The 17,987-nt window shown below is 45.8% G+C and overlaps 2 protein-coding genes across 2 annotated transcripts; one reads left to right on the top strand and one right to left on the bottom strand.

The window, feature by feature from the left end:
* Window positions 1-9,786: 9,786 nt before the first annotated feature.
* Window positions 9,787-14,464, bottom strand: LOC139835684 (uncharacterized). Its single transcript, XM_071825543.1, has 4 exons — window positions 13,579-14,464; window positions 13,056-13,168; window positions 12,797-12,879; window positions 9,787-11,998 (listed from the first exon to the last, which is right to left on the bottom strand). Exons 1-4 carry the CDS (start codon window positions 14,462-14,464, stop codon window positions 9,787-9,789), a joined length of 3,294 nt encoding a protein of 1,097 aa, XP_071681644.1.
* A 2,702-nt stretch (window positions 14,465-17,166) lies between these two features.
* On the top strand, window positions 17,167-17,622 carry LOC127328969 (cytochrome P450 81Q32-like). The gene has a single exon (XM_051355523.2). The coding sequence runs from the start codon at window positions 17,167-17,169 to the stop codon at window positions 17,620-17,622; it is 456 nt and encodes a 151-aa protein (XP_051211483.1).
* The last annotated feature ends 365 nt before the right edge of the window (window positions 17,623-17,987 follow it).

The raw sequence follows: 17,987 nt of genomic DNA, 5'->3' as shown, positions 1-17,987 counted from the left end.
TCTATACCTCCTTTTTTGAAACGGAGGCAAAAGCTTTGCCTCAACCATTAATTAAGGAGAAAGTGCACCGTTTTTAGGAGAAAACCGGGCGAAAACCATACAACAAGACACCACGGGACTAAGCCCACTCAAACCCACCACTGATACAAGCAGACGACGCACTCACCAAGACCAGCTTGCCTTCAAATCAAGCCGATACAAGACACGTGTCTATACCTCCTTGTCCTTGACGATTAGGACATGGCATCCAATTTTGGAACAAGCATCAGGCAAAATCACAGAACATGCAAGATGTGTACTTTTATGCTACTAACAGGAAAACATGTATGCATGGCTAGTCAAAACTTACATTATCCTACTATCACTAATACTTCATCAAACTAACAGGAAAACATGTATTTATGGCTTATTATCAAACTGTAGTTTACCATCATTAGAAGGGACCATACATAAAAAATACAATGATGGTGAAATTCTAATATTGTAATCAACAAGGATAAAAATTCTTGCATAGGAGATGTTGGAGTATTACTAGCAAAAAAACAGTTTGAAATCTACGGACAAGATAGAGCATAACCGCTTGGATCATTCAAGTCCAGCTTAGCTCCAACAAGTGCAACCACTGACAAGATAGCAAATACCAAAATCAGCTATTGAATAACAACTCAAACTTAGGTCAAGCCCAAGTTAAATCAAAATCTGGGTTGAGCTGAAACTAATTCACTCAATTGTTAGTAGTATCTAAGTAAATGAACAAGTGACAACAACTAGTGTCAACAATAATATTCTCTCTGCGTAGAATATTAGTTTCTAAATCAAACACAACAATCAAGATACCCCTATATATTCTTCTATTTATCAATCAAAAGAAGGCAACGTTTATACTACAGGAAAACAACTTCATTGAAATATTCCAGACTTACTTAACTAGCTACCATACTGGAGGGCACCTCCAAGACCATCATGCAAAGATAGGTGCCACTTAGCAGACATTTCTAAGGAGGTACAACCTGTTGCATCATAACCATAGTTTGGCATAATATATATAGATAAAACAAGATATAGCAACTCACACAATTATACACTAGCACTACTAGACGCAAATCCAGGAATCACCACGAGAAAATAAATGATACGCAGCCATCAGCCACACCCAAGAGCATATGTTTCAATTTTCAAATAAAATCATCATTTAGTTGCAAACTGTTGATTATACTCTCCAAACATTAGTCATGCTAAGCTCTCCTACAACTAAAACGTTGCGCTGGTAACAATGAAACTATCCACGAAACTATGAGGCTGGAATCTATGTTGCTAAACAAAAAATCAGGAATGGAAGTTTTGGTTGTGAAAAAAAAGAACTCCGTCAAAACTATGGATACTAGTACAGATAAACCATGTTTCTAAACGACTAACGGACAAGTGATAGACAGAGTTCAAAACTTCAAATGCATATAGGTAATACTACAGGTAATAAGCCTGGTGCACAAGTTCATCATATGGACCATATAAAAGTCATTCTCACTCCACTCTACTACTGGTCCATGCATAGCTTAGAGACATTCTAAAAGAAGAAAGGGGCAGAGAATCTATCAATCCGTCACAAAACAATCAATTAATAGTCAACTCTTCATTCAACATACAACAAATGAAAGAATTATATATCATGGCATGTCTTCTCTATTGGTCAGTACGCAACTACAAAGTAACATCTAATTTATTAGCCACCTTCAATGCAATGTGTTCAATAAGCTGCCACTATAGATATTGGTCGCAAGCGCACCAAGTTGAAAGCACTTCCAGCTAGTCGAGAAAATAGTTACAGCTTCTGTATTTTACCACGGCCAATAGCTAAAATAATTTTAGCCTTCTAGACCAAACATGATCCTTGCGACAAAAGGAGCAACGGAAAATGCATGGCAAGAAACTGCAAGTACTGCATGCTATCGAAATTCAAAGAGATACATTTTGCTCTCATTTGTTAGCATATCATGACTAACTATGAGTATTGTTGATGTTGTGTAAGTAGTGTATAGTATCACTGACAAATAAAACACTAATAATTTCAAGCAGTGAAGGCCATCATGGCCTCTTAATTTGGCAAATAAAAAAGAGAAATTATGCTAATAACCAGCAACTGCAGATCACAAACCTAATATTATAGACTCAATCATAGCAAGTCAATATTTAACAGATACTAGCCATTATATCCATAACCAAGAGAGCCTGTAGCTACCATAATAAACCTAAATGATGTCATCGACCACAACAATCAATACTAGGCATACCAGCCTAGGCGTACCGTTTAATCAACTTTTCCTAAGCCAGTATAAATATGCACTATCATAGAGCATGTAGAGGAGACAATGGGATAAGTAGATACTCACCTAAACCATGGAGTCGAAGAAGAGGCGAGCTACAGCTCCACTTCTTCTGTGTTGCTGCTGCTGCATCGTCAGCTACAACTCCCCCCCTTCTCTAATGCCACAACACCCAACTGCTGCTCCATGTACTCCAGCGACTACCACAGGTTGAAGAAGCTCAGCTCGTCCATAACGACAACAAACAAAAACAGATTAACCTCCAAAATATCACAAGTACAAGTGAGTATGAAATTCTCATTAAGACAAGAAATTAATATTGCTAGAAACGATTTCCAAGGCAACAATTAGGCAACAGTTTTAGGGCAGCAACAGAGGCATCAATTATGCAGATCGAATTCATCTTATGCAGCATTGTGTTGAAGCACAAAAAGGCAACCCAACTTTGACACTTGGATCTAGCCCAGATCAGCTCCACACTATAGCAATGCCCAATTTGTTCAGTTAATATTTGAGAATCAAGAAACTGACGGAACAGACTACATAGAAACTGAATAAAAGGCTAATAGCTGATTTCCATTACATATAGGTAGAGAACTTAAAAAGCTCCTTATAGGTATAAAGTCTATTCCTAATCTCAAATCAACAAACATGAGGTGCGTCAGATGCATAACAACATGCATTTTGACACCAATAGTACCAGAAACAGATGGCCTGTTCGGGCACAACTGGGCTCGCGACGTTCACGATATCCTTTGCCTGCGCGAGATTGGACAGTACCTGATGCCATGTCACAAAATCGAGGGCGCACAGCTAACCAGCGCCCCGCACACAAGCTAATCTGGAAATGGACATCTAATGGCAGCTACTCCGCTCGCTCCGCCCACCTCTCCACATTCCAAGGCTCAATGACTTGCCCGGCTTGGGAACACATCTGAAAGACCTGGGTGCCCCCACGCGTCAAATTCCTCCACTGGCTTGCCTTCCAAGACCACTGTTAAACAACCTACAGGCTTGCTAGAAGAGGCCTGCAACACCATCCTCGATGCCTACTATGTGACCAAGCGCCTAAAACCATGCGCCACTTGCTCATCAAATGCCCATTCACCAAGCAAATCTGGTATGATGCTTTGGCCTGGCTGCGCCTATCTTGCCGCCGTAGGGCACCGACGAATCCATCTTCACCTGGCTATCGAGTGCAAATCTTGCAACGCCCAAACACCTCTGCAAGGGTCTCGGGTCGACGGCACTGCTAATGCCTTGGATGCTCTAGAAACACCAAAATGAGTGTGTGTTTTGAGGGCACTCCCCCCTTTATCAATAACCTGATGATCAAGATCAAGGAAGAAGTGTCCCTTTGGGCTAAAGCCGGTGCCTTAGGCCTTCGATATGCCCTGCCGACGACATGGGACGTCCATTAGAATTCTCTTAGACTCCTTTGTAACCCACCTCCTAGGAGGCTTGTAAAAACCCTATCTTTTCAATGAAATAAGACGCAAAGGTCCTTTGCGTTTTCTCGAAAAAAGTACCAGAAACAGAGCAAGTCCCATTGACAGGGTTACTCATCACTTCCAAAAGAATTCCATGCACACAAGGTCAGATCAGTGTAAACAAAGTATATATGTTGTCAAGTGGAACAATGTAGACTACAATAGCAAGCTCTATACATACACAACTCTATAGCGGTAACTACATACTGATAGGTATTTTATAAAGTATAATACATTCACTTCTAGGCACGATACTTCCATGTAAGTAGTAATAGACACGGGAAATATACAAACAATGCAGCACTAGGATGGAAATTACACTAGCATGCTCTCAAATAACAGGACCACACAATACCAACCAGTCATATTTAAAACAACATAACAACAAGTTAAGGCTTACCGGTACTAAATACTACCACCAGGACCACTAATAGCCTAAACTACCTGTCAAATTCTTAGTAACTAACTCATCACCATGGTTTAAATAGGGGCCATCAGTTCATTGGTACAAAGAGACTACCACGGGGGTATAATTGCAGCACTGGCAGGAATCAATGAGCACATGAACAGAAAAAAACTTGAATCTAAGAAGCTGCTAATTTAGCGAAAGACAATTTCCGAGGGCAGAAAGAGACTAACCCTATGGTAACATGACAAAATAAATCGAATAACAATCTTCTCTGAACGTCAACCAAAAAAAGAATCAACAAGAAGCACAATAAACAACTGGATGATAATGTGCACACATATTCTGCAACGCAAAGCTCTATTCTCGTGACAAAGTGTATGTTACATTGTTCTAAACCAATCCCATACAATTAAAGGAAATAATATTTCAATCTATACTTTCCTAGATAGCACAATAGAAATATATTCTTGTGCATGAAAAGATTTTGTGACAATACCATACCACATACGTCATGAGAAATTTAAGCACAAGACACAGAGAACAAGAAAACATTGATTAATTTATTGAGAAAGGTCGCAATTGAATATGATAGATGCTCATCAAGGAGTAGCAAAGTGAAGATATATTTACCGAACAACACAACAACTCGTATTCTCCAGACAGATTTGAGGTCATACGACTAAAAATTGCTTGCTCCCTCGACATCAATAACATTCATGTAATCCAATGGCCAACAACTAAAAAAGTAACTATTGGTGCAGAAAATCCTCTATGCTATGACAAAGCTCTACCAAAACAAAAAACAGAGGATTGATTATAATGTCAAATAAGAAAAGATCAAGGAATTACGCTAAGGAAAACATTTCGAGAAGCATGTAATAGATCTGATTACCGTGTGTTTGAGTGATCTGGTTACTTGTTTAAATCGAGTAAAGTGTACAACAAGGAGAGAGCTAAAATGAACCAAGCTAGGTATAAACATGATCATTTGACAGATAAATTGATCAAGTTTAGTACCATCTATTCATGTTTCATGAAAATAACTACAAGCAAGAGAACATGTGTCACCTAGCTTCAGTACAATCCTAAGCATCACAGGTGGAGATGATCAGCCTCTTCTGGTTCCGTAAGTTCCAGGTGCAGGTACGGATAGCCATCATTCAGAAACACATGTTGCCCTGTTCACATTCCATGCACCATGTAAGATAAGTGCATCTAGCTGTGAACTCATCTACCACACATTGAGAATACAAGCTCACACAACTTTTAATCAAGTACGTCTCAGAAATACCATTGAAACTATCGTCAAGCTAAGACAATAAAGAAATTTTTATGTTACAAATCAAACTAGTTATTAAGTTTTTTATTTATCATGGGTTAAGCCAAAGTTTGAAATGAAGCATGCTACGACAGTAGGTACAAAGGTTCCAGCTACTACCAGGAGTCCAACACAGTAGCAGCTCTAAATTCCAACTGGAGCATTTGTGTTTCATTTAGCAATTGTTGGTCCAACAAACTCCAGGATACTCTATTACATGACAAGTATACGATGAACATGAACTGAAGACACAGAAGATGGATGGGGAAATACAAATCACATGCCAAATAGCATGCCCATTAAATGAAAGAAACCAAGCTTCCTTCTTTCTAAATTAAACTCTCGTACACATCTAAAAGAATAGTGGACCATGGAATTTAAGATAGATAGCTTAACTCAACTTGGCTTAAGTGTGTAGCTTTCAATACATTCTGTAAGTATAACAAAAAAAACCATCGCATGATTAGCGAGATGAATTTTACAAACCCTCAAAATCAAACTGGAAAACACAAAATGTTATGGATTACCAACTAATTTATTTTCTTACATACATTAAGAAATTCTGGACTTTATGGGGAAATGGAATAGTAGTGTTCGTATGCTCTCTCAAGTCCTAGATTGCACAGATCCTAACCATGGTACATTGTGTCATTACAAAATACAATTTCTACTTTAAAATATTACTAGATTCTGTGAAAAAGCATTATATCATCTAGCAAAGGAAGTTAACAATAATGATAGCATATCGGGAAGATGATAGAACCATGCCAGTTACGCCATCATGTTATAGGGACTCGCTAAATCATGAAGGTGGAAGCATAGGTGGCTGATACAAATATAACCCCAAGCATTTTCGTGAGTAGATGCGCCCTTGCACTTAATGACTACTCAATAATTCAGTATATTTGTAGTGACTACAACGACATCCGTTCAACTATCACTTCACGTAAAAAAACATCTTATTTTTTAATATCTAAGTTCCAATGACATAAAATTTATATTCTATCGCATAATGCTTAATTGCTAGCTTTATGTGGATCATATTCCTTTTCATGACATATTAGCAAGTTACAACTGGGAATAGTCGTATAGCAGCCATAAATAAGGCGTACTGTACCACGCACGGATAAAGGGGAAAATGGGCACAAGATCAGCAATACGCAAACCTGCCTTTCATGTTGATACGTTTGATCCTCTTTGTCGTGGAAGGGGTCAATCATTAGCAGCCAGTCCCTGGCATCGTAGTTGCTCGCAGATGAGAGGAGTAGCAGATCCTTCTATTGCTCCAGATTGATGTCGGAAGTACCAATAGCCCAAGGAGGCCAGCGCTGCCAGAACGAGGTTGTGCTCACCCATAGTCACGGAGAGTCACGAACATGGTTGTATTTGATGCCTTTGTGCAGCTGGACCTGGACTGGTTCACGCCTGGTTCGTGTTGCTGAGTCGCCAATGCTTCTAGCAACAATAACAACAGTGCCGGTCTGCACGAATATTTCCCCGAGCACCTCATGTGCAGGAATGAATGATGCCTTATGTTGCACCCAAGGGTTCACAACCTCTTGTATGCCACTTGACGTGAGTGCAGGAACTGTACAGTGGTTCAGCTTGGCACTCATGGCATTGACGATGCTGGCCAGGACCTGTGTCGAACAGGTGGTGGGCGTCAACGCTTCCGGCTTGAGGGCGGTGATCAAGACCCCAGCAAGAACCAGGATGGTCGTGGATGTGAGGCTCGGCGGCAGAGATGCGGCCACAACCTCAACGTCGCCAATGTCGAGGCCAAAGCCAAACAACATCAACTTGGCGGGCGTCGCCCCTCGTATGCCTTTGGTGTAGCTGTTGACGAGTTCCCTGAGAAAACTCTGGGATTCGTCAATCGTGGTCTTGAACGACTCCATGGACAGCGCCAACTTCCGCCTCGCCGCCACGAGTTCCTCCATGACTGCACCTTCACCATCGATTGTCTTCCCCCACGCACACACAACCGCAGTGACGCGAGGCCGGCCGGCAGGCCCGATGCTAGGGGTTCCTGCAAGAGCAGTAGGTGGGGGAAGATGATGGCATGCCTTGAAGATCTCGGTAGCCGTCCTTTGCCGCTTGGAAGGCTTGCCGTCGGTAGCCGTCCTTTGCCGCTTGTAAGGCTTGCCGTCGGCCGGCCGCCCTTTGCGAGGTAAGAGCTTGGATTGGGGAAAAAGGGGATTGGGGTGGGTGCCGCTGGATCTTCGGGAGCCATGGCCGAAGTCGAGGAGGTTCGCGTGATTCTATTTTTTACGCGATTAATTGGCTGGAGATAGGAGAGTCGTCTGATCCTCTCCTCAGATCGAAATTACTCCTCGACTCCTCGGTTTGATCAATATGGTAGCTAGTACCAATACGACGCCATTAATATGACTCGATCAAGGCAAGGCAAGCTTGCACATACTAGTATACACGTGAAGGAGCTGCTAGCTTGTTGAATCTATGCATGTACGGAGTACTTACGTAAAAAGTTCCATCTACTCTCTCTCTCAGAAAAAGAAAAGTCAATCTGCCATGATTATATGCATGTGCGTTTTTTTTGTATGCATATATTTTGGCTTTTCAACAACATATCAAAACAACTGGGCACAAATCTAAAAACCAATCTTCAATTCTACAAAATGATATATACTCGATCATTATCCTCCACCCCGCGTACCGCCGGGATGGTCGCGGACGTGAGGCTCGGCCGCAGAAATGCGGCCAGTACTCCATTACAAAGGATGAAAATTCACCATAATTAATAGTTGTTCAACACTAACTTTACCTGCCTCGCCCGCAAAAATAAAGTTTCCCTGCCTGTGTTATCATCGCAATTTTTATAAAACGTAGCAACCATTTTAATCAAATATTACAAATACAAAATAGGTAACAAGGAGTCATCATATACACCTATTAATATATCTTAGATTATCTAGGTATTAATTTGAGTACGAGTTAATTAATTGATTGTTAGAAATTGATAACTTAGTGAGATCAGTCATGGTTATCACCGGGCCCGGTGAAGGAGTATAGGAATGACCGACTCCGACACCTAAGGTTGTTGTGGTCGCCGATGTGAAGAATATCCAAGCCTAGTCGAAGACGTCGTCAATACCATCATTTCCTTTGCCGGAGGCATCGACATGGTCATGTCCACCAACGCCTTCATCTCGGTGAACCTCCATCGCCGCCAATGTTGTTGTGCGCTATCATCGCGGAGTCTACGTTCAAAATAGTGTAGCTCCCCTCCACCTTGCGTACCAAGAGTATTGCAACCGGACGGATCTCGATCGGCGTTTCCCAATATGCCACATCCATGCATCTTTCTCGACACGATGATTATATAGCTCTTTGGCCATATAATGTTGGTGGTAAATAGTAAATAGCATGCATTAGAGTTGTATACTACCCGTTTACCGATGAGAGAACCAAGATTATCAAAAGGAATGTGACATACAGTAATATATATGCCACATTTCTTGCTTATCGATTAAAGCCTCTCTCCCTACCATCTAATAATATAGCTAGCTTAGAAACCTCCTACCCAAAATCAGTTGACCGTCAACATCCAAACATACGTACCCTCCTTCAGAGAGTCGTTAGTGCTTCGCTCCACCATTGGCAAGACCCACCTAATCTTTAGCCTAACCACCTCCTTCTTTTACACATGAAGTAAAAGGTATTATTTCTCAAAAAAAAAAAGAAGTAAAAGGTATTATCCATCTCAGAGTCGTGCGCTCACCTGAACTATAGGCATACCCATCTGAGATGATGCACATGTAATGACAGGAACTAAGCATTTAATAGCAGGAAATAGCGACCTCAAATCAATTGGCAAAAATACACATGCACGGACAGACTCTCGTACAACGCCTTCTATATGATATGTTAACGTGTACCACCACCTGGGGTCTGATTAGGTGATATACATGTAAAACGAGTTGCATAAATTTTAGATCGACGAGTTTTGGTTTTATATATGCACAATACCAATATATATTGATCATGTTATTTCCAGTGTGAGCTGGATGGGAAAAGCTGATGCCAACTTGTGTAGCTAACTAAATTAATCTCTAAATGGATGAATGATCTAGCTTTGGTAAAGAAGATTCACTTTTGTAAAACCTAACCCTAGAATAGGAAAGGTTGGAGAGAATCAGCACAACGTACGTGGCTGGTGTTGTATATTTATAGATTGAAGAGATTACATCAGATTACCATACAGGGACATATATGTAAATACACTGTCTAACACCCTCCCTCAATCTTAGCCGTATCAAGAAGGCTGAGATTGCGCCGGCAGGCCGAGAACTGTGGCAAAGGCAACGGCTTGGTGAAGATGTCCGCAAGTTGATCTTTAGATGAGATGAACTTGATATGTAGAAGCTTCTGTGCAACTCTCTCTCGTACAAAATGATGATCAACCTCAATATGCTTAGTCCGAGCATGAAACACAGGGTTAGATGATAAGTACGTAGCTCCAATACTGTCACACCATAGAATCGGTGGACGAGCCTGTGGTACTCCTAGCTCCTGAAGCAACGACTGTACCCAAATCAACTCAGCAGTGGCATTAGCAAGAGCCTTGTACTCAGACTCCGTACTAGAACGCGACACTGTAGCTTGTTTCCGTGCACTCCAGGCGATCAAGTTAGGCCCATAGAAGATGGCATGTCCCCCCGTGGATCGCCTGTCATCAGAGTCCCCAGCCCAGTCTGCATCAGAGAATGCTGACAAAAGACTAGAAGAGGAGCGCCGAAGATGAATCCCATGTGAGATGGTAGAGCTGATGTAGCGAAGAATACGCTTCACAGCAGACCAGTGAGGTTGACGAGGAGTCTGCATATACTGACACACTTTATTAACTGCAAACGAGATATCAGGCCGTGTGACTAGTAAATACTGCAAACCACCAACAATGCTGCGATAGGTAGTAGCCTCATCAGATGTCAAGAGATCCCCATCAGCAGTAGACAAACAGTCAGTCACAGTCATAGGAGTAGAGGCTGACTTGCACTCAAGCATACCAGCACGGCGAAGAATATCAAGAGCATACTTCTTCTGAGTAAGAGCGAGACCCTGAGAGACATCAGAAACCTCTATCCCCAGAAAAAAGCGAAGAGAGCCCAAATCCTTCACCGCAAACGCAGACTGTAAACCATGAACAAGACGACCAACCGCAGAAGGCGAAGAGCTCACCACAATGATGTCGTCGACATAGACCAAGAGATACATGGTGATATCCGGACGACGAAGCATAAAGAGGGAGGTGTCGGCACTGGAAGGAACAAAGCCATGATCCCGAAGAACACTCCCAAGGCGAGCATGCCAGGCACGGGGCGCCTGTTTAAGCCCATAGAGAGCTTTGACCAAACGACAGAGATGCTGAGGATGAGCTGAATCAACAAACCCAGGCGGCTGATGCATGTAGACCTCCTCCTCAAGAACACCATGGAGGAATGCATTCTGAACATCAAGTTGCCGAAGATGCCAACTACGCGAGACTGCAAGAGAGAGCAGAAGGCGAATAGTGGTGGGCTTAATGACAGGGCTGAAAGTATCTTCATAGTCCAGTCCATACCGCTGTTTGAATCCCTTGGCAACCAGGCGCGCTTTGTAGCGCTCAATGGACCCGTCGGAGTGACGCTTGATCTTGAAGACCCACTTAGAGTCAATGACATTGATACCTGGACGAGGAGGAACCAGCCGCCGGGTCTCATTGCGAAGAAGGGCCTGATATTCAGTCTCCATCGCCTCACGCCAGTGCGGTATACGCATAGCATCGTGATGAGAAGTCGGCTCAGAAGACGGATCGGAGATACCATGAGCAGAACACGCCGTCAGCCAGGCAACGGACCCATCTGTCCAGACCTTGGGCCGAGAGTGGCCGGTGCGGCTGCGAGTGACTGGCCGCGGTGGTACAGACGGCTGCTGAGACGGCAGCGAACGCCCGCTTGTCGTCGCGTCGGCGTCAGGAGGTGCAGCAGGAGACACCTGGGCCGGCCCAGGCGAGGATGGGCCAGCCGAGAGTGGCGACGCAGGGGCATCTGCCGCCGGGGGCGAAGCAGACGGACCCGGAGACGAGGCGCGGGCCGAAGTGGCGGGGCTGCCACCAGGCAGATCGGGCGGGGAAGAGCCAGCCCGTGCATGGAGCTGCATGGGGCTGGGGTCCGCACTGTCAACATGATCGACGTGATCATCAGGGGGCGTGGACGGCTGATCCAGAAGCTCCAGCCGAGCTCCTCGAGCGGTTCCTGCACCATGGTTAGGAAGCAAGGAAGGAGAATACGCAATATCTGCAAATTGGTCAATGGAAACTGGTGTAGAAGTGGGGTCAACAGATGTATTGGTAGAAGGCATATGTGCAAAGGGGAAAACATTCTCATCGAATATGACATCGCGAGAAATATAGACTCTATTGGACGGGACATGCAAACATTTGTAGCCTTTATGTAAGGAGCTATAACCAAGAAAGACACACTTCTTAGAACGAAATTCAAGTTTGCGGCTGTTGTAAGGTCTGAGATGGGGCCAACATGCACAACCAAAAACCTTGAAAAATGTGTAGTCTGGGGTTTCATGCAAGAGTACTTCCAATGGAGTTTTCATGTCAAGAACACGAGTAGGAAGTCGATTGATAAGAAAACATGCCGTATGAAACGCGTCACTCCAGAAGTGAAACGGCAAGGAGGCATGTGCAAGTAGAGTAAGTCTAGTTTCTACAATGTGGCGGTGTTTGCGCTCAGCAGCCCCATTTTGTTGATGAGTATGGGGACACGCAACACGATGATCAATGCCAAGATTATTAAAGAAAGTATTGAGATTACGATATTCGCCTCCCCAATCCGATTGAACATGAATGATTTTGTGGCTAAGTAGACGCTCAACATGTGTTTGAAATTGCAAGAAGACATTAAAAACATCAGACTTGCGCTTAAGCAAATAAAGCCATGTGAATTTACTAAAAGCATCAATAAAGCTCACATAATAAGAATGACCACTAATGGAAGTTTGGGCAGGGCCCCAGACATCTGTGAAGATAAGCTCTAAAGGAGCTTTTATTACACGAGTGGAGGATGAAAAAGGTAACTGATGACTTTTGCCTTGCTGACAGGCATCACACACTAAGGAGTTTTTATTACTAGACTCAATAGGTAGGGCGTGGCGACGAAGAACATGCTCAACCACTGGAGACGCTGGATGTCCTAGACGACAGTGCCAGTTGGACGAAGACACTCGGATGCTGGTGAAAGCTTGCCTGACCGGGGGCCCTCGGCCACCAACTGGATAGAGGGCACCATGACTCCGACCACTAAGAATGATTTCCCTCGTATCTCGGTCCTTCACAAAAAGATCAAACAGATGAATTTCAACAAAGACGTTATTGTCAAGAGCAAGTTTATGAGCAGATAAAAGGTTCTTAGTGACTTGAGGACAGACTAGAATATCTTTGAGACAAAGCGGGGTGGCAGTGTTGGTGGAAAGAGTAGATTGACCAATATGAGATATGCGCATACCTTGACCATTTGCGGTGTGCACATGGTCCTTCCCGTGATACGGTTCCTTGACGCCTTAAGCTTGTCCAGCTCGCCAGTAAGATGATCAGTGGCGCCAGTATCCATGTACCAAACTGGATCAACAGGATAGGATGGAGTGTATGCAGCCTGGTGGTGATTGCCATGCGTTACCATCGATACTTGGCGCTCCAGATTGGCGCCATCATTGCCTACACCGAGGAAGTCCTTGTCAAAGCGCTTCCAGCAACGCGCCGCGATGTGACCAAGCGTGTTGCAAAGCTGGCACAGTGGACGATTCCCATCGGATGTATTCCAGCGGCGCCCGCCTCCACCCCCGCCCCCTCCGTTTTTGGAACCGGAGGAGTTGTTGGAGTAGGGCAGATTAGAGGGCGACGGCGCACCACGGCCACCACCGAAACCAGAGGGCGGCGGCGTCCCACGGCCACCACCAAAGTTGCCAGCGGGAGGGTAGTTGGGCTTGGAGTAGCCCCCCCGCTGCCACCCGTCTGTGGGCGAGGCGTACCACGGCCACCGCCACGGTACGCGGCATTCGCCGAGGCGCCACTTTGGAGAGCGGCTGCACGGTGGCTCTCGACACGCTGCTCGGTGGACAGCAGGCGAGCGTGGAGTTCACGTGTGGAGATCGGTGTCTCGCGGCCATTGATGTTCTCGGCCAGATTGTCGTAATCCTCGTCAAGCCCATTGAGAACATAGGCGACGAAGTCCTCCTGAGCTAGAGGCTGGCCCATTGCAGTGAGAGAGTCCGACAGGGCCTTGATCTTGTTGAAGTACGTCGTGATCGACGAGGTTTGCTTCTCCATCTTCTGCAGTTGCCCACGGATATGCACGGATTGCGCACTGAAGTGGGTATCGAAGGAGTCACGGAGAGTCACCCAGGCCTCCTGCGCCGTGGCGGCAAACATCACCAGGCCACCAACGGCAGGAGTCAGGGAGGAGTTGATCCCTGACAGCAGCGCCTGGTCTTGCATCACCCAGGCCCGGTGCTCGGGATTGGGGATCGCTGCGGGGCGCCCCTCGAACTGTACAAGGACACGCTCCGGCGGGCACGGGTACGTCCCATCTACGTACCCCATCAAGAAGTGAGATCGCAGCAGCGGGAGGATGGCAGAACGCCACAGCAGGTAGTTGTCGCTGCCGAGCTTGACCGTCAGGAGGTTGCCAAAGTGGAACGGCGCCGCGACGGTGGTAGTTGACGACGAAGCACCCCCGAAGCCTGCCGAGGAGAACATGCTCCCGGCGGGAAGGGTACCCATGGAGGACAGCGTAGATGCGCTGATAGTCGAGGCAGAGAGAGCCCCAAGGCTAGACGGCGCGGAGATCGCGCCAGTAGTCGACGAGGAGAGAGCGCCGATGGTGGACGGCGGAGACAGAGTCCCGTCGGTGGCCATGGTGAGCGCCCCAGCGGTGCTTTGTTGGAGAACACCGGTGGTGGCGTCAGTGGAGCTAGCGGAAGACATGAACGCGGCGGCGGCGGCTACCAGATTGGATCGGCGGCGGCGGCGCACGCGTGCTCGATACCATGTAAAACCTAACCCTAGAATAGGAAAGGTTGGAGAGAATCAGCACAACGTACGTGGCTGGTGTTGTATATTTATAGATTGAAGAGATTACATCAGATTACAATACAGGGACATATATGTAAATACACTGTCTAACAACTTTTGAGCTAGATGAAGTGATGGGAAAGAAGGTGATGCGTTCTAGGGTTCCTGGTCTTTCGTTAGAGTGGACAACTAAGATTTTTGGAGGACTCCACCCTCACGATCCGTTGGCTGGTATGCACATCAATCGCCGAACCAACTCCACGATGTATGTTATCGACGAAGCCAACGGGCACGATCAACCTATCAAAAAAAAACTTTTCCTACATGCAAGTGAAGAACAAGCAAGAAAGTAATATAGCGTAAGCAATCTTAAATTGCGGATATATGTGATAGATTGATAATAATCTCAAATATATACAAAGTTTGAAGTCCTTATAGTATGTCTTGAGGGCCAGACTAGACGCTAGATGGCAGAGTTTTCAAAAGAAAACTAGAAAATGAAAGAAAAATTCATCTGGCTGGGTAATTGTACGTGCTTAGATGGTTTTCATGATCACGGCAAGGATGGTGGAGTATATATATACGCATGGTATTCGCGGCGAGAGAACGCATGGTGCAGCTGATGGATAGGCGAACGAACCGCGCGCGTTTTTGGTTGTTTGCTCTAATCGATCATCAATTATTATTACTGCGTAGTAGATGTCTTGATTATTTCTTTAAAAAATCAGATTTATTATTAGGTCCAAGTCTGGTTTCAAAAAACGAATGAAAAACGAAAGAGTACTACTAATTTGTCCTAGTGCACGCGCACTTGAAATAAATTAATTACGAGTTATACATTGCCAAAAAGAAGTACTAGCTATGGATGGATAGACCGATCCATTTAATCTCCAAGAAAAGATAGTAGATCCATTTAATTCATGTACGAGGTTACTGAAAGCATGCATGCATACGTGCGCCCACCCTAGTGAGCGAAAACAGAGGAAATTAGAAATGATGCGATCGATGGAGTCAAGTTGGACATGTCAGTACATGTTATCCTATAACCCTCTCCCGTGAAAGAAAAGAGGCGGCAGGTAGTGTGTAAACCCTAGCAGCCGTCGCCACCCATTTGCCTCGTTCTCGCCGTCTACGTCCGAGAATCGATGGGTCCCTGCCTCCTCTGCTAGCCGCTCCAACGGTGGCAGAGGGTGGGGATCTCGGAGTTTTCGCTCAGCGCTACGGAAGGTCCGTAAAGTTAGAGTTTGGTCAATCGGCGGTCACCTTTTGATATGTGCTATGACTAAATTCTCCGACGGCATTTCTCCGTTGCTCAAAGAACCAATCATACTTGGTCACCTTCGTTGTGATATGCTTGAACAAGTTGATGCTCATCCGAAAATAGATTTCGGAAAATATCGGATTCTCATTGAAATACGACTGCATCAACTTCTGTCTACCGAACACCGAACCACCTATTTTTGGCTTCTTGACGACGCGGTATGCTAGTAGTATGGATATGTTCTCTTCTTCCTCTATGTCGTACTCGTCGTTTGATGAATCGTATGATGAACTCTACAAATATACATATGAAATGACTTCACAACAACTAGCTAGTAGCAAAAAAATCTATAAAATGATGGCGGCCGGTGGAGGCGCATACGTTGCGAGCATCTTGGCTGCGCCATATGTTGAAAGTAGGCTCGACGACGACGACATGGACGCCGCTCGAGCGCGCCGGTACGAAGAGGAGGAGGCGCGGGGGGGGGGGGGCGAAGTGCCGTCGGAAGCGCCGATCTTGTGCCCGTCGGTGGCGGCGCCGCCTCGGTACAGCGCGGCGGAGCGGCCGAAATTGCCGGGAGGAGGCGCGGACGAGGCGGATCTACGACGCGGTGCCGAGCTAGAGTGGGGCCGGCGGAGGAATCGACCGGCGCCGGTGGAATCATGCGACGGCTGCGTGGGTGGGGAAATGGAGGGTGCGGGGTGAAATTTCCAGCTGTTGTATATTCACGTGCGTCCGAACAGATGTCGCGCGTTGCAGCCGACGCGTCACATATGGCGCCCCGGATAGTGCAAGCCGCCGCGCGCACAAAAAAATTTGCAACGCCGCCGCGGATAGCGCACCTGCTGGAGGACCGATTTCATCTCCACGCACTGCATACTGGTGGTTTTTATAGCGCGGGCGCGGGACAGCGCGCTCTTATATATGTGAGATAGTCGTGCGGGAGAGAAGAAAATTAGAAAGGACTATGGCGACTTGCTCTTTTCCTTGTTTTTTGGGCGGCCGCAACTGGTTTGGGTGACTCACGGAGAAATCGTCGAGTCAAAAAAAAAAAAAAAAAGTGAACCATCAAATCTAATCGCAAAAAATAGAGAACCATCTTGGTGTACTACGTGGTTTGATGATTATTACTGTACTTGCAACGATCTTGCATTGCATCGCCACGGCCCACGGGCGCGGGAGAAGAAGGATCCGTCGCGTCTCGCGTGAGTCGGTCCGCTCCTGCATATGCACGCACGCGCCAGCTGGCGGACGCGGTCAGCCGGAGGAACGCCACATCGACGTCATGCTCACGCTGCACAAGTCAGAGCCGGAGATGTACACGGACACTTTCATCGCCGCCCTCGTCGCCGTGAGTCTCGCACGCACAAGCACAACACATGCTTCCATTCTCAAGCTCTACCACGTGCTCGTCAACGCACACGTCATCAACCGCGACCCGGCCACGTGGGGCCCGGCGCCGGACGAGTTCAGGCCAGAGAGGTTCGAGCACGGCGCCGTGGACGGGAAGCTCATGATATCCTTCGGGATGGGCCGCCGCAAGTGCCCCGGGGAGAGCCTCGCCATGAGGACCATGGGCCTGGTTCTTGGCACGCTCATCCAGTGCTTCGACTGGAAAAGGGTTGGGGATGAAGACGTCGACATGGCCGCCAGCTCTGGCACCGTCATGCTCAAGACTCACCCTCTCGAAGCCCTATGCACACCGCGACCAGGCTTGCATGCCCTCCTTCACCATATCTGAACAAGCTAGAAATGCTACTGTAAAAGGAATTATAAAAATAATGGAAAAATTTGCTACATGACACCGGTTATTTTCTGGTATTTGCTGAAACACACCGCACGATTATGTATTTGCCAGGTACCATTACAATTTTGTGACACATTTACCAGGACACACCACCAGCCTAAGACGGAAAGTTTTGCACTTTTGCCTGTGGACTGGTTTTGAAGACAAAGTAGAAAGCTTTCCCTTTTTAGCCAGGTGGTGTGTTCTGACAAATGTGCCATAGAATTATAATAATATCTGGCAAAGACACAATCGAGCGGTGTGTTTCAGCAAACATAAAAAAATAACGGTGTCATGTGGCAAATTTTTCCATATTTTAT

The sequence above is a fragment of the Lolium perenne genome, chromosome 2 (genome assembly GCF_019359855.2).
Source record: "Lolium perenne isolate Kyuss_39 chromosome 2, Kyuss_2.0, whole genome shotgun sequence".
Taxonomy (NCBI): domain Eukaryota; kingdom Viridiplantae; phylum Streptophyta; class Magnoliopsida; order Poales; family Poaceae; genus Lolium; species Lolium perenne.
The sequence above is the reverse complement of the archived record's forward strand: the minus strand, read 5'-3'. Positions and strand labels throughout refer to the sequence as shown.

What these genes read in the sequence shown, in the direction of transcription:
- LOC127328969 (XM_051355523.2), top strand. Translation starts at nt 17,167, where the DNA reads ATGCTCACGCTGCACAAGTCAGAGCCGGAGATGTACACGGACACTTTC.
- LOC139835684 (XM_071825543.1), bottom strand. Translation starts at nt 14,464, where the DNA reads ATGGCCACCGACGGGACTCTGTCTCCGCCGTCCACCATCGGCGCTCTC. An exon ending in GTACCGTGGCGGTGGCCGTG is followed by an intron (nt 13,169 to 13,578) that starts GTACGCCTCGCC and finishes CTGTTGATCCAG; the next exon opens with TTTGGTACATGGATACTGGC. An exon ending in GGCCGAGGGCCCCCGGTCAG is followed by an intron (nt 11,999 to 12,796) that starts GCAAGCTTTCAC and finishes TCTTGGTTATAG; the next exon opens with CTCCTTACATAAAGGCTACA.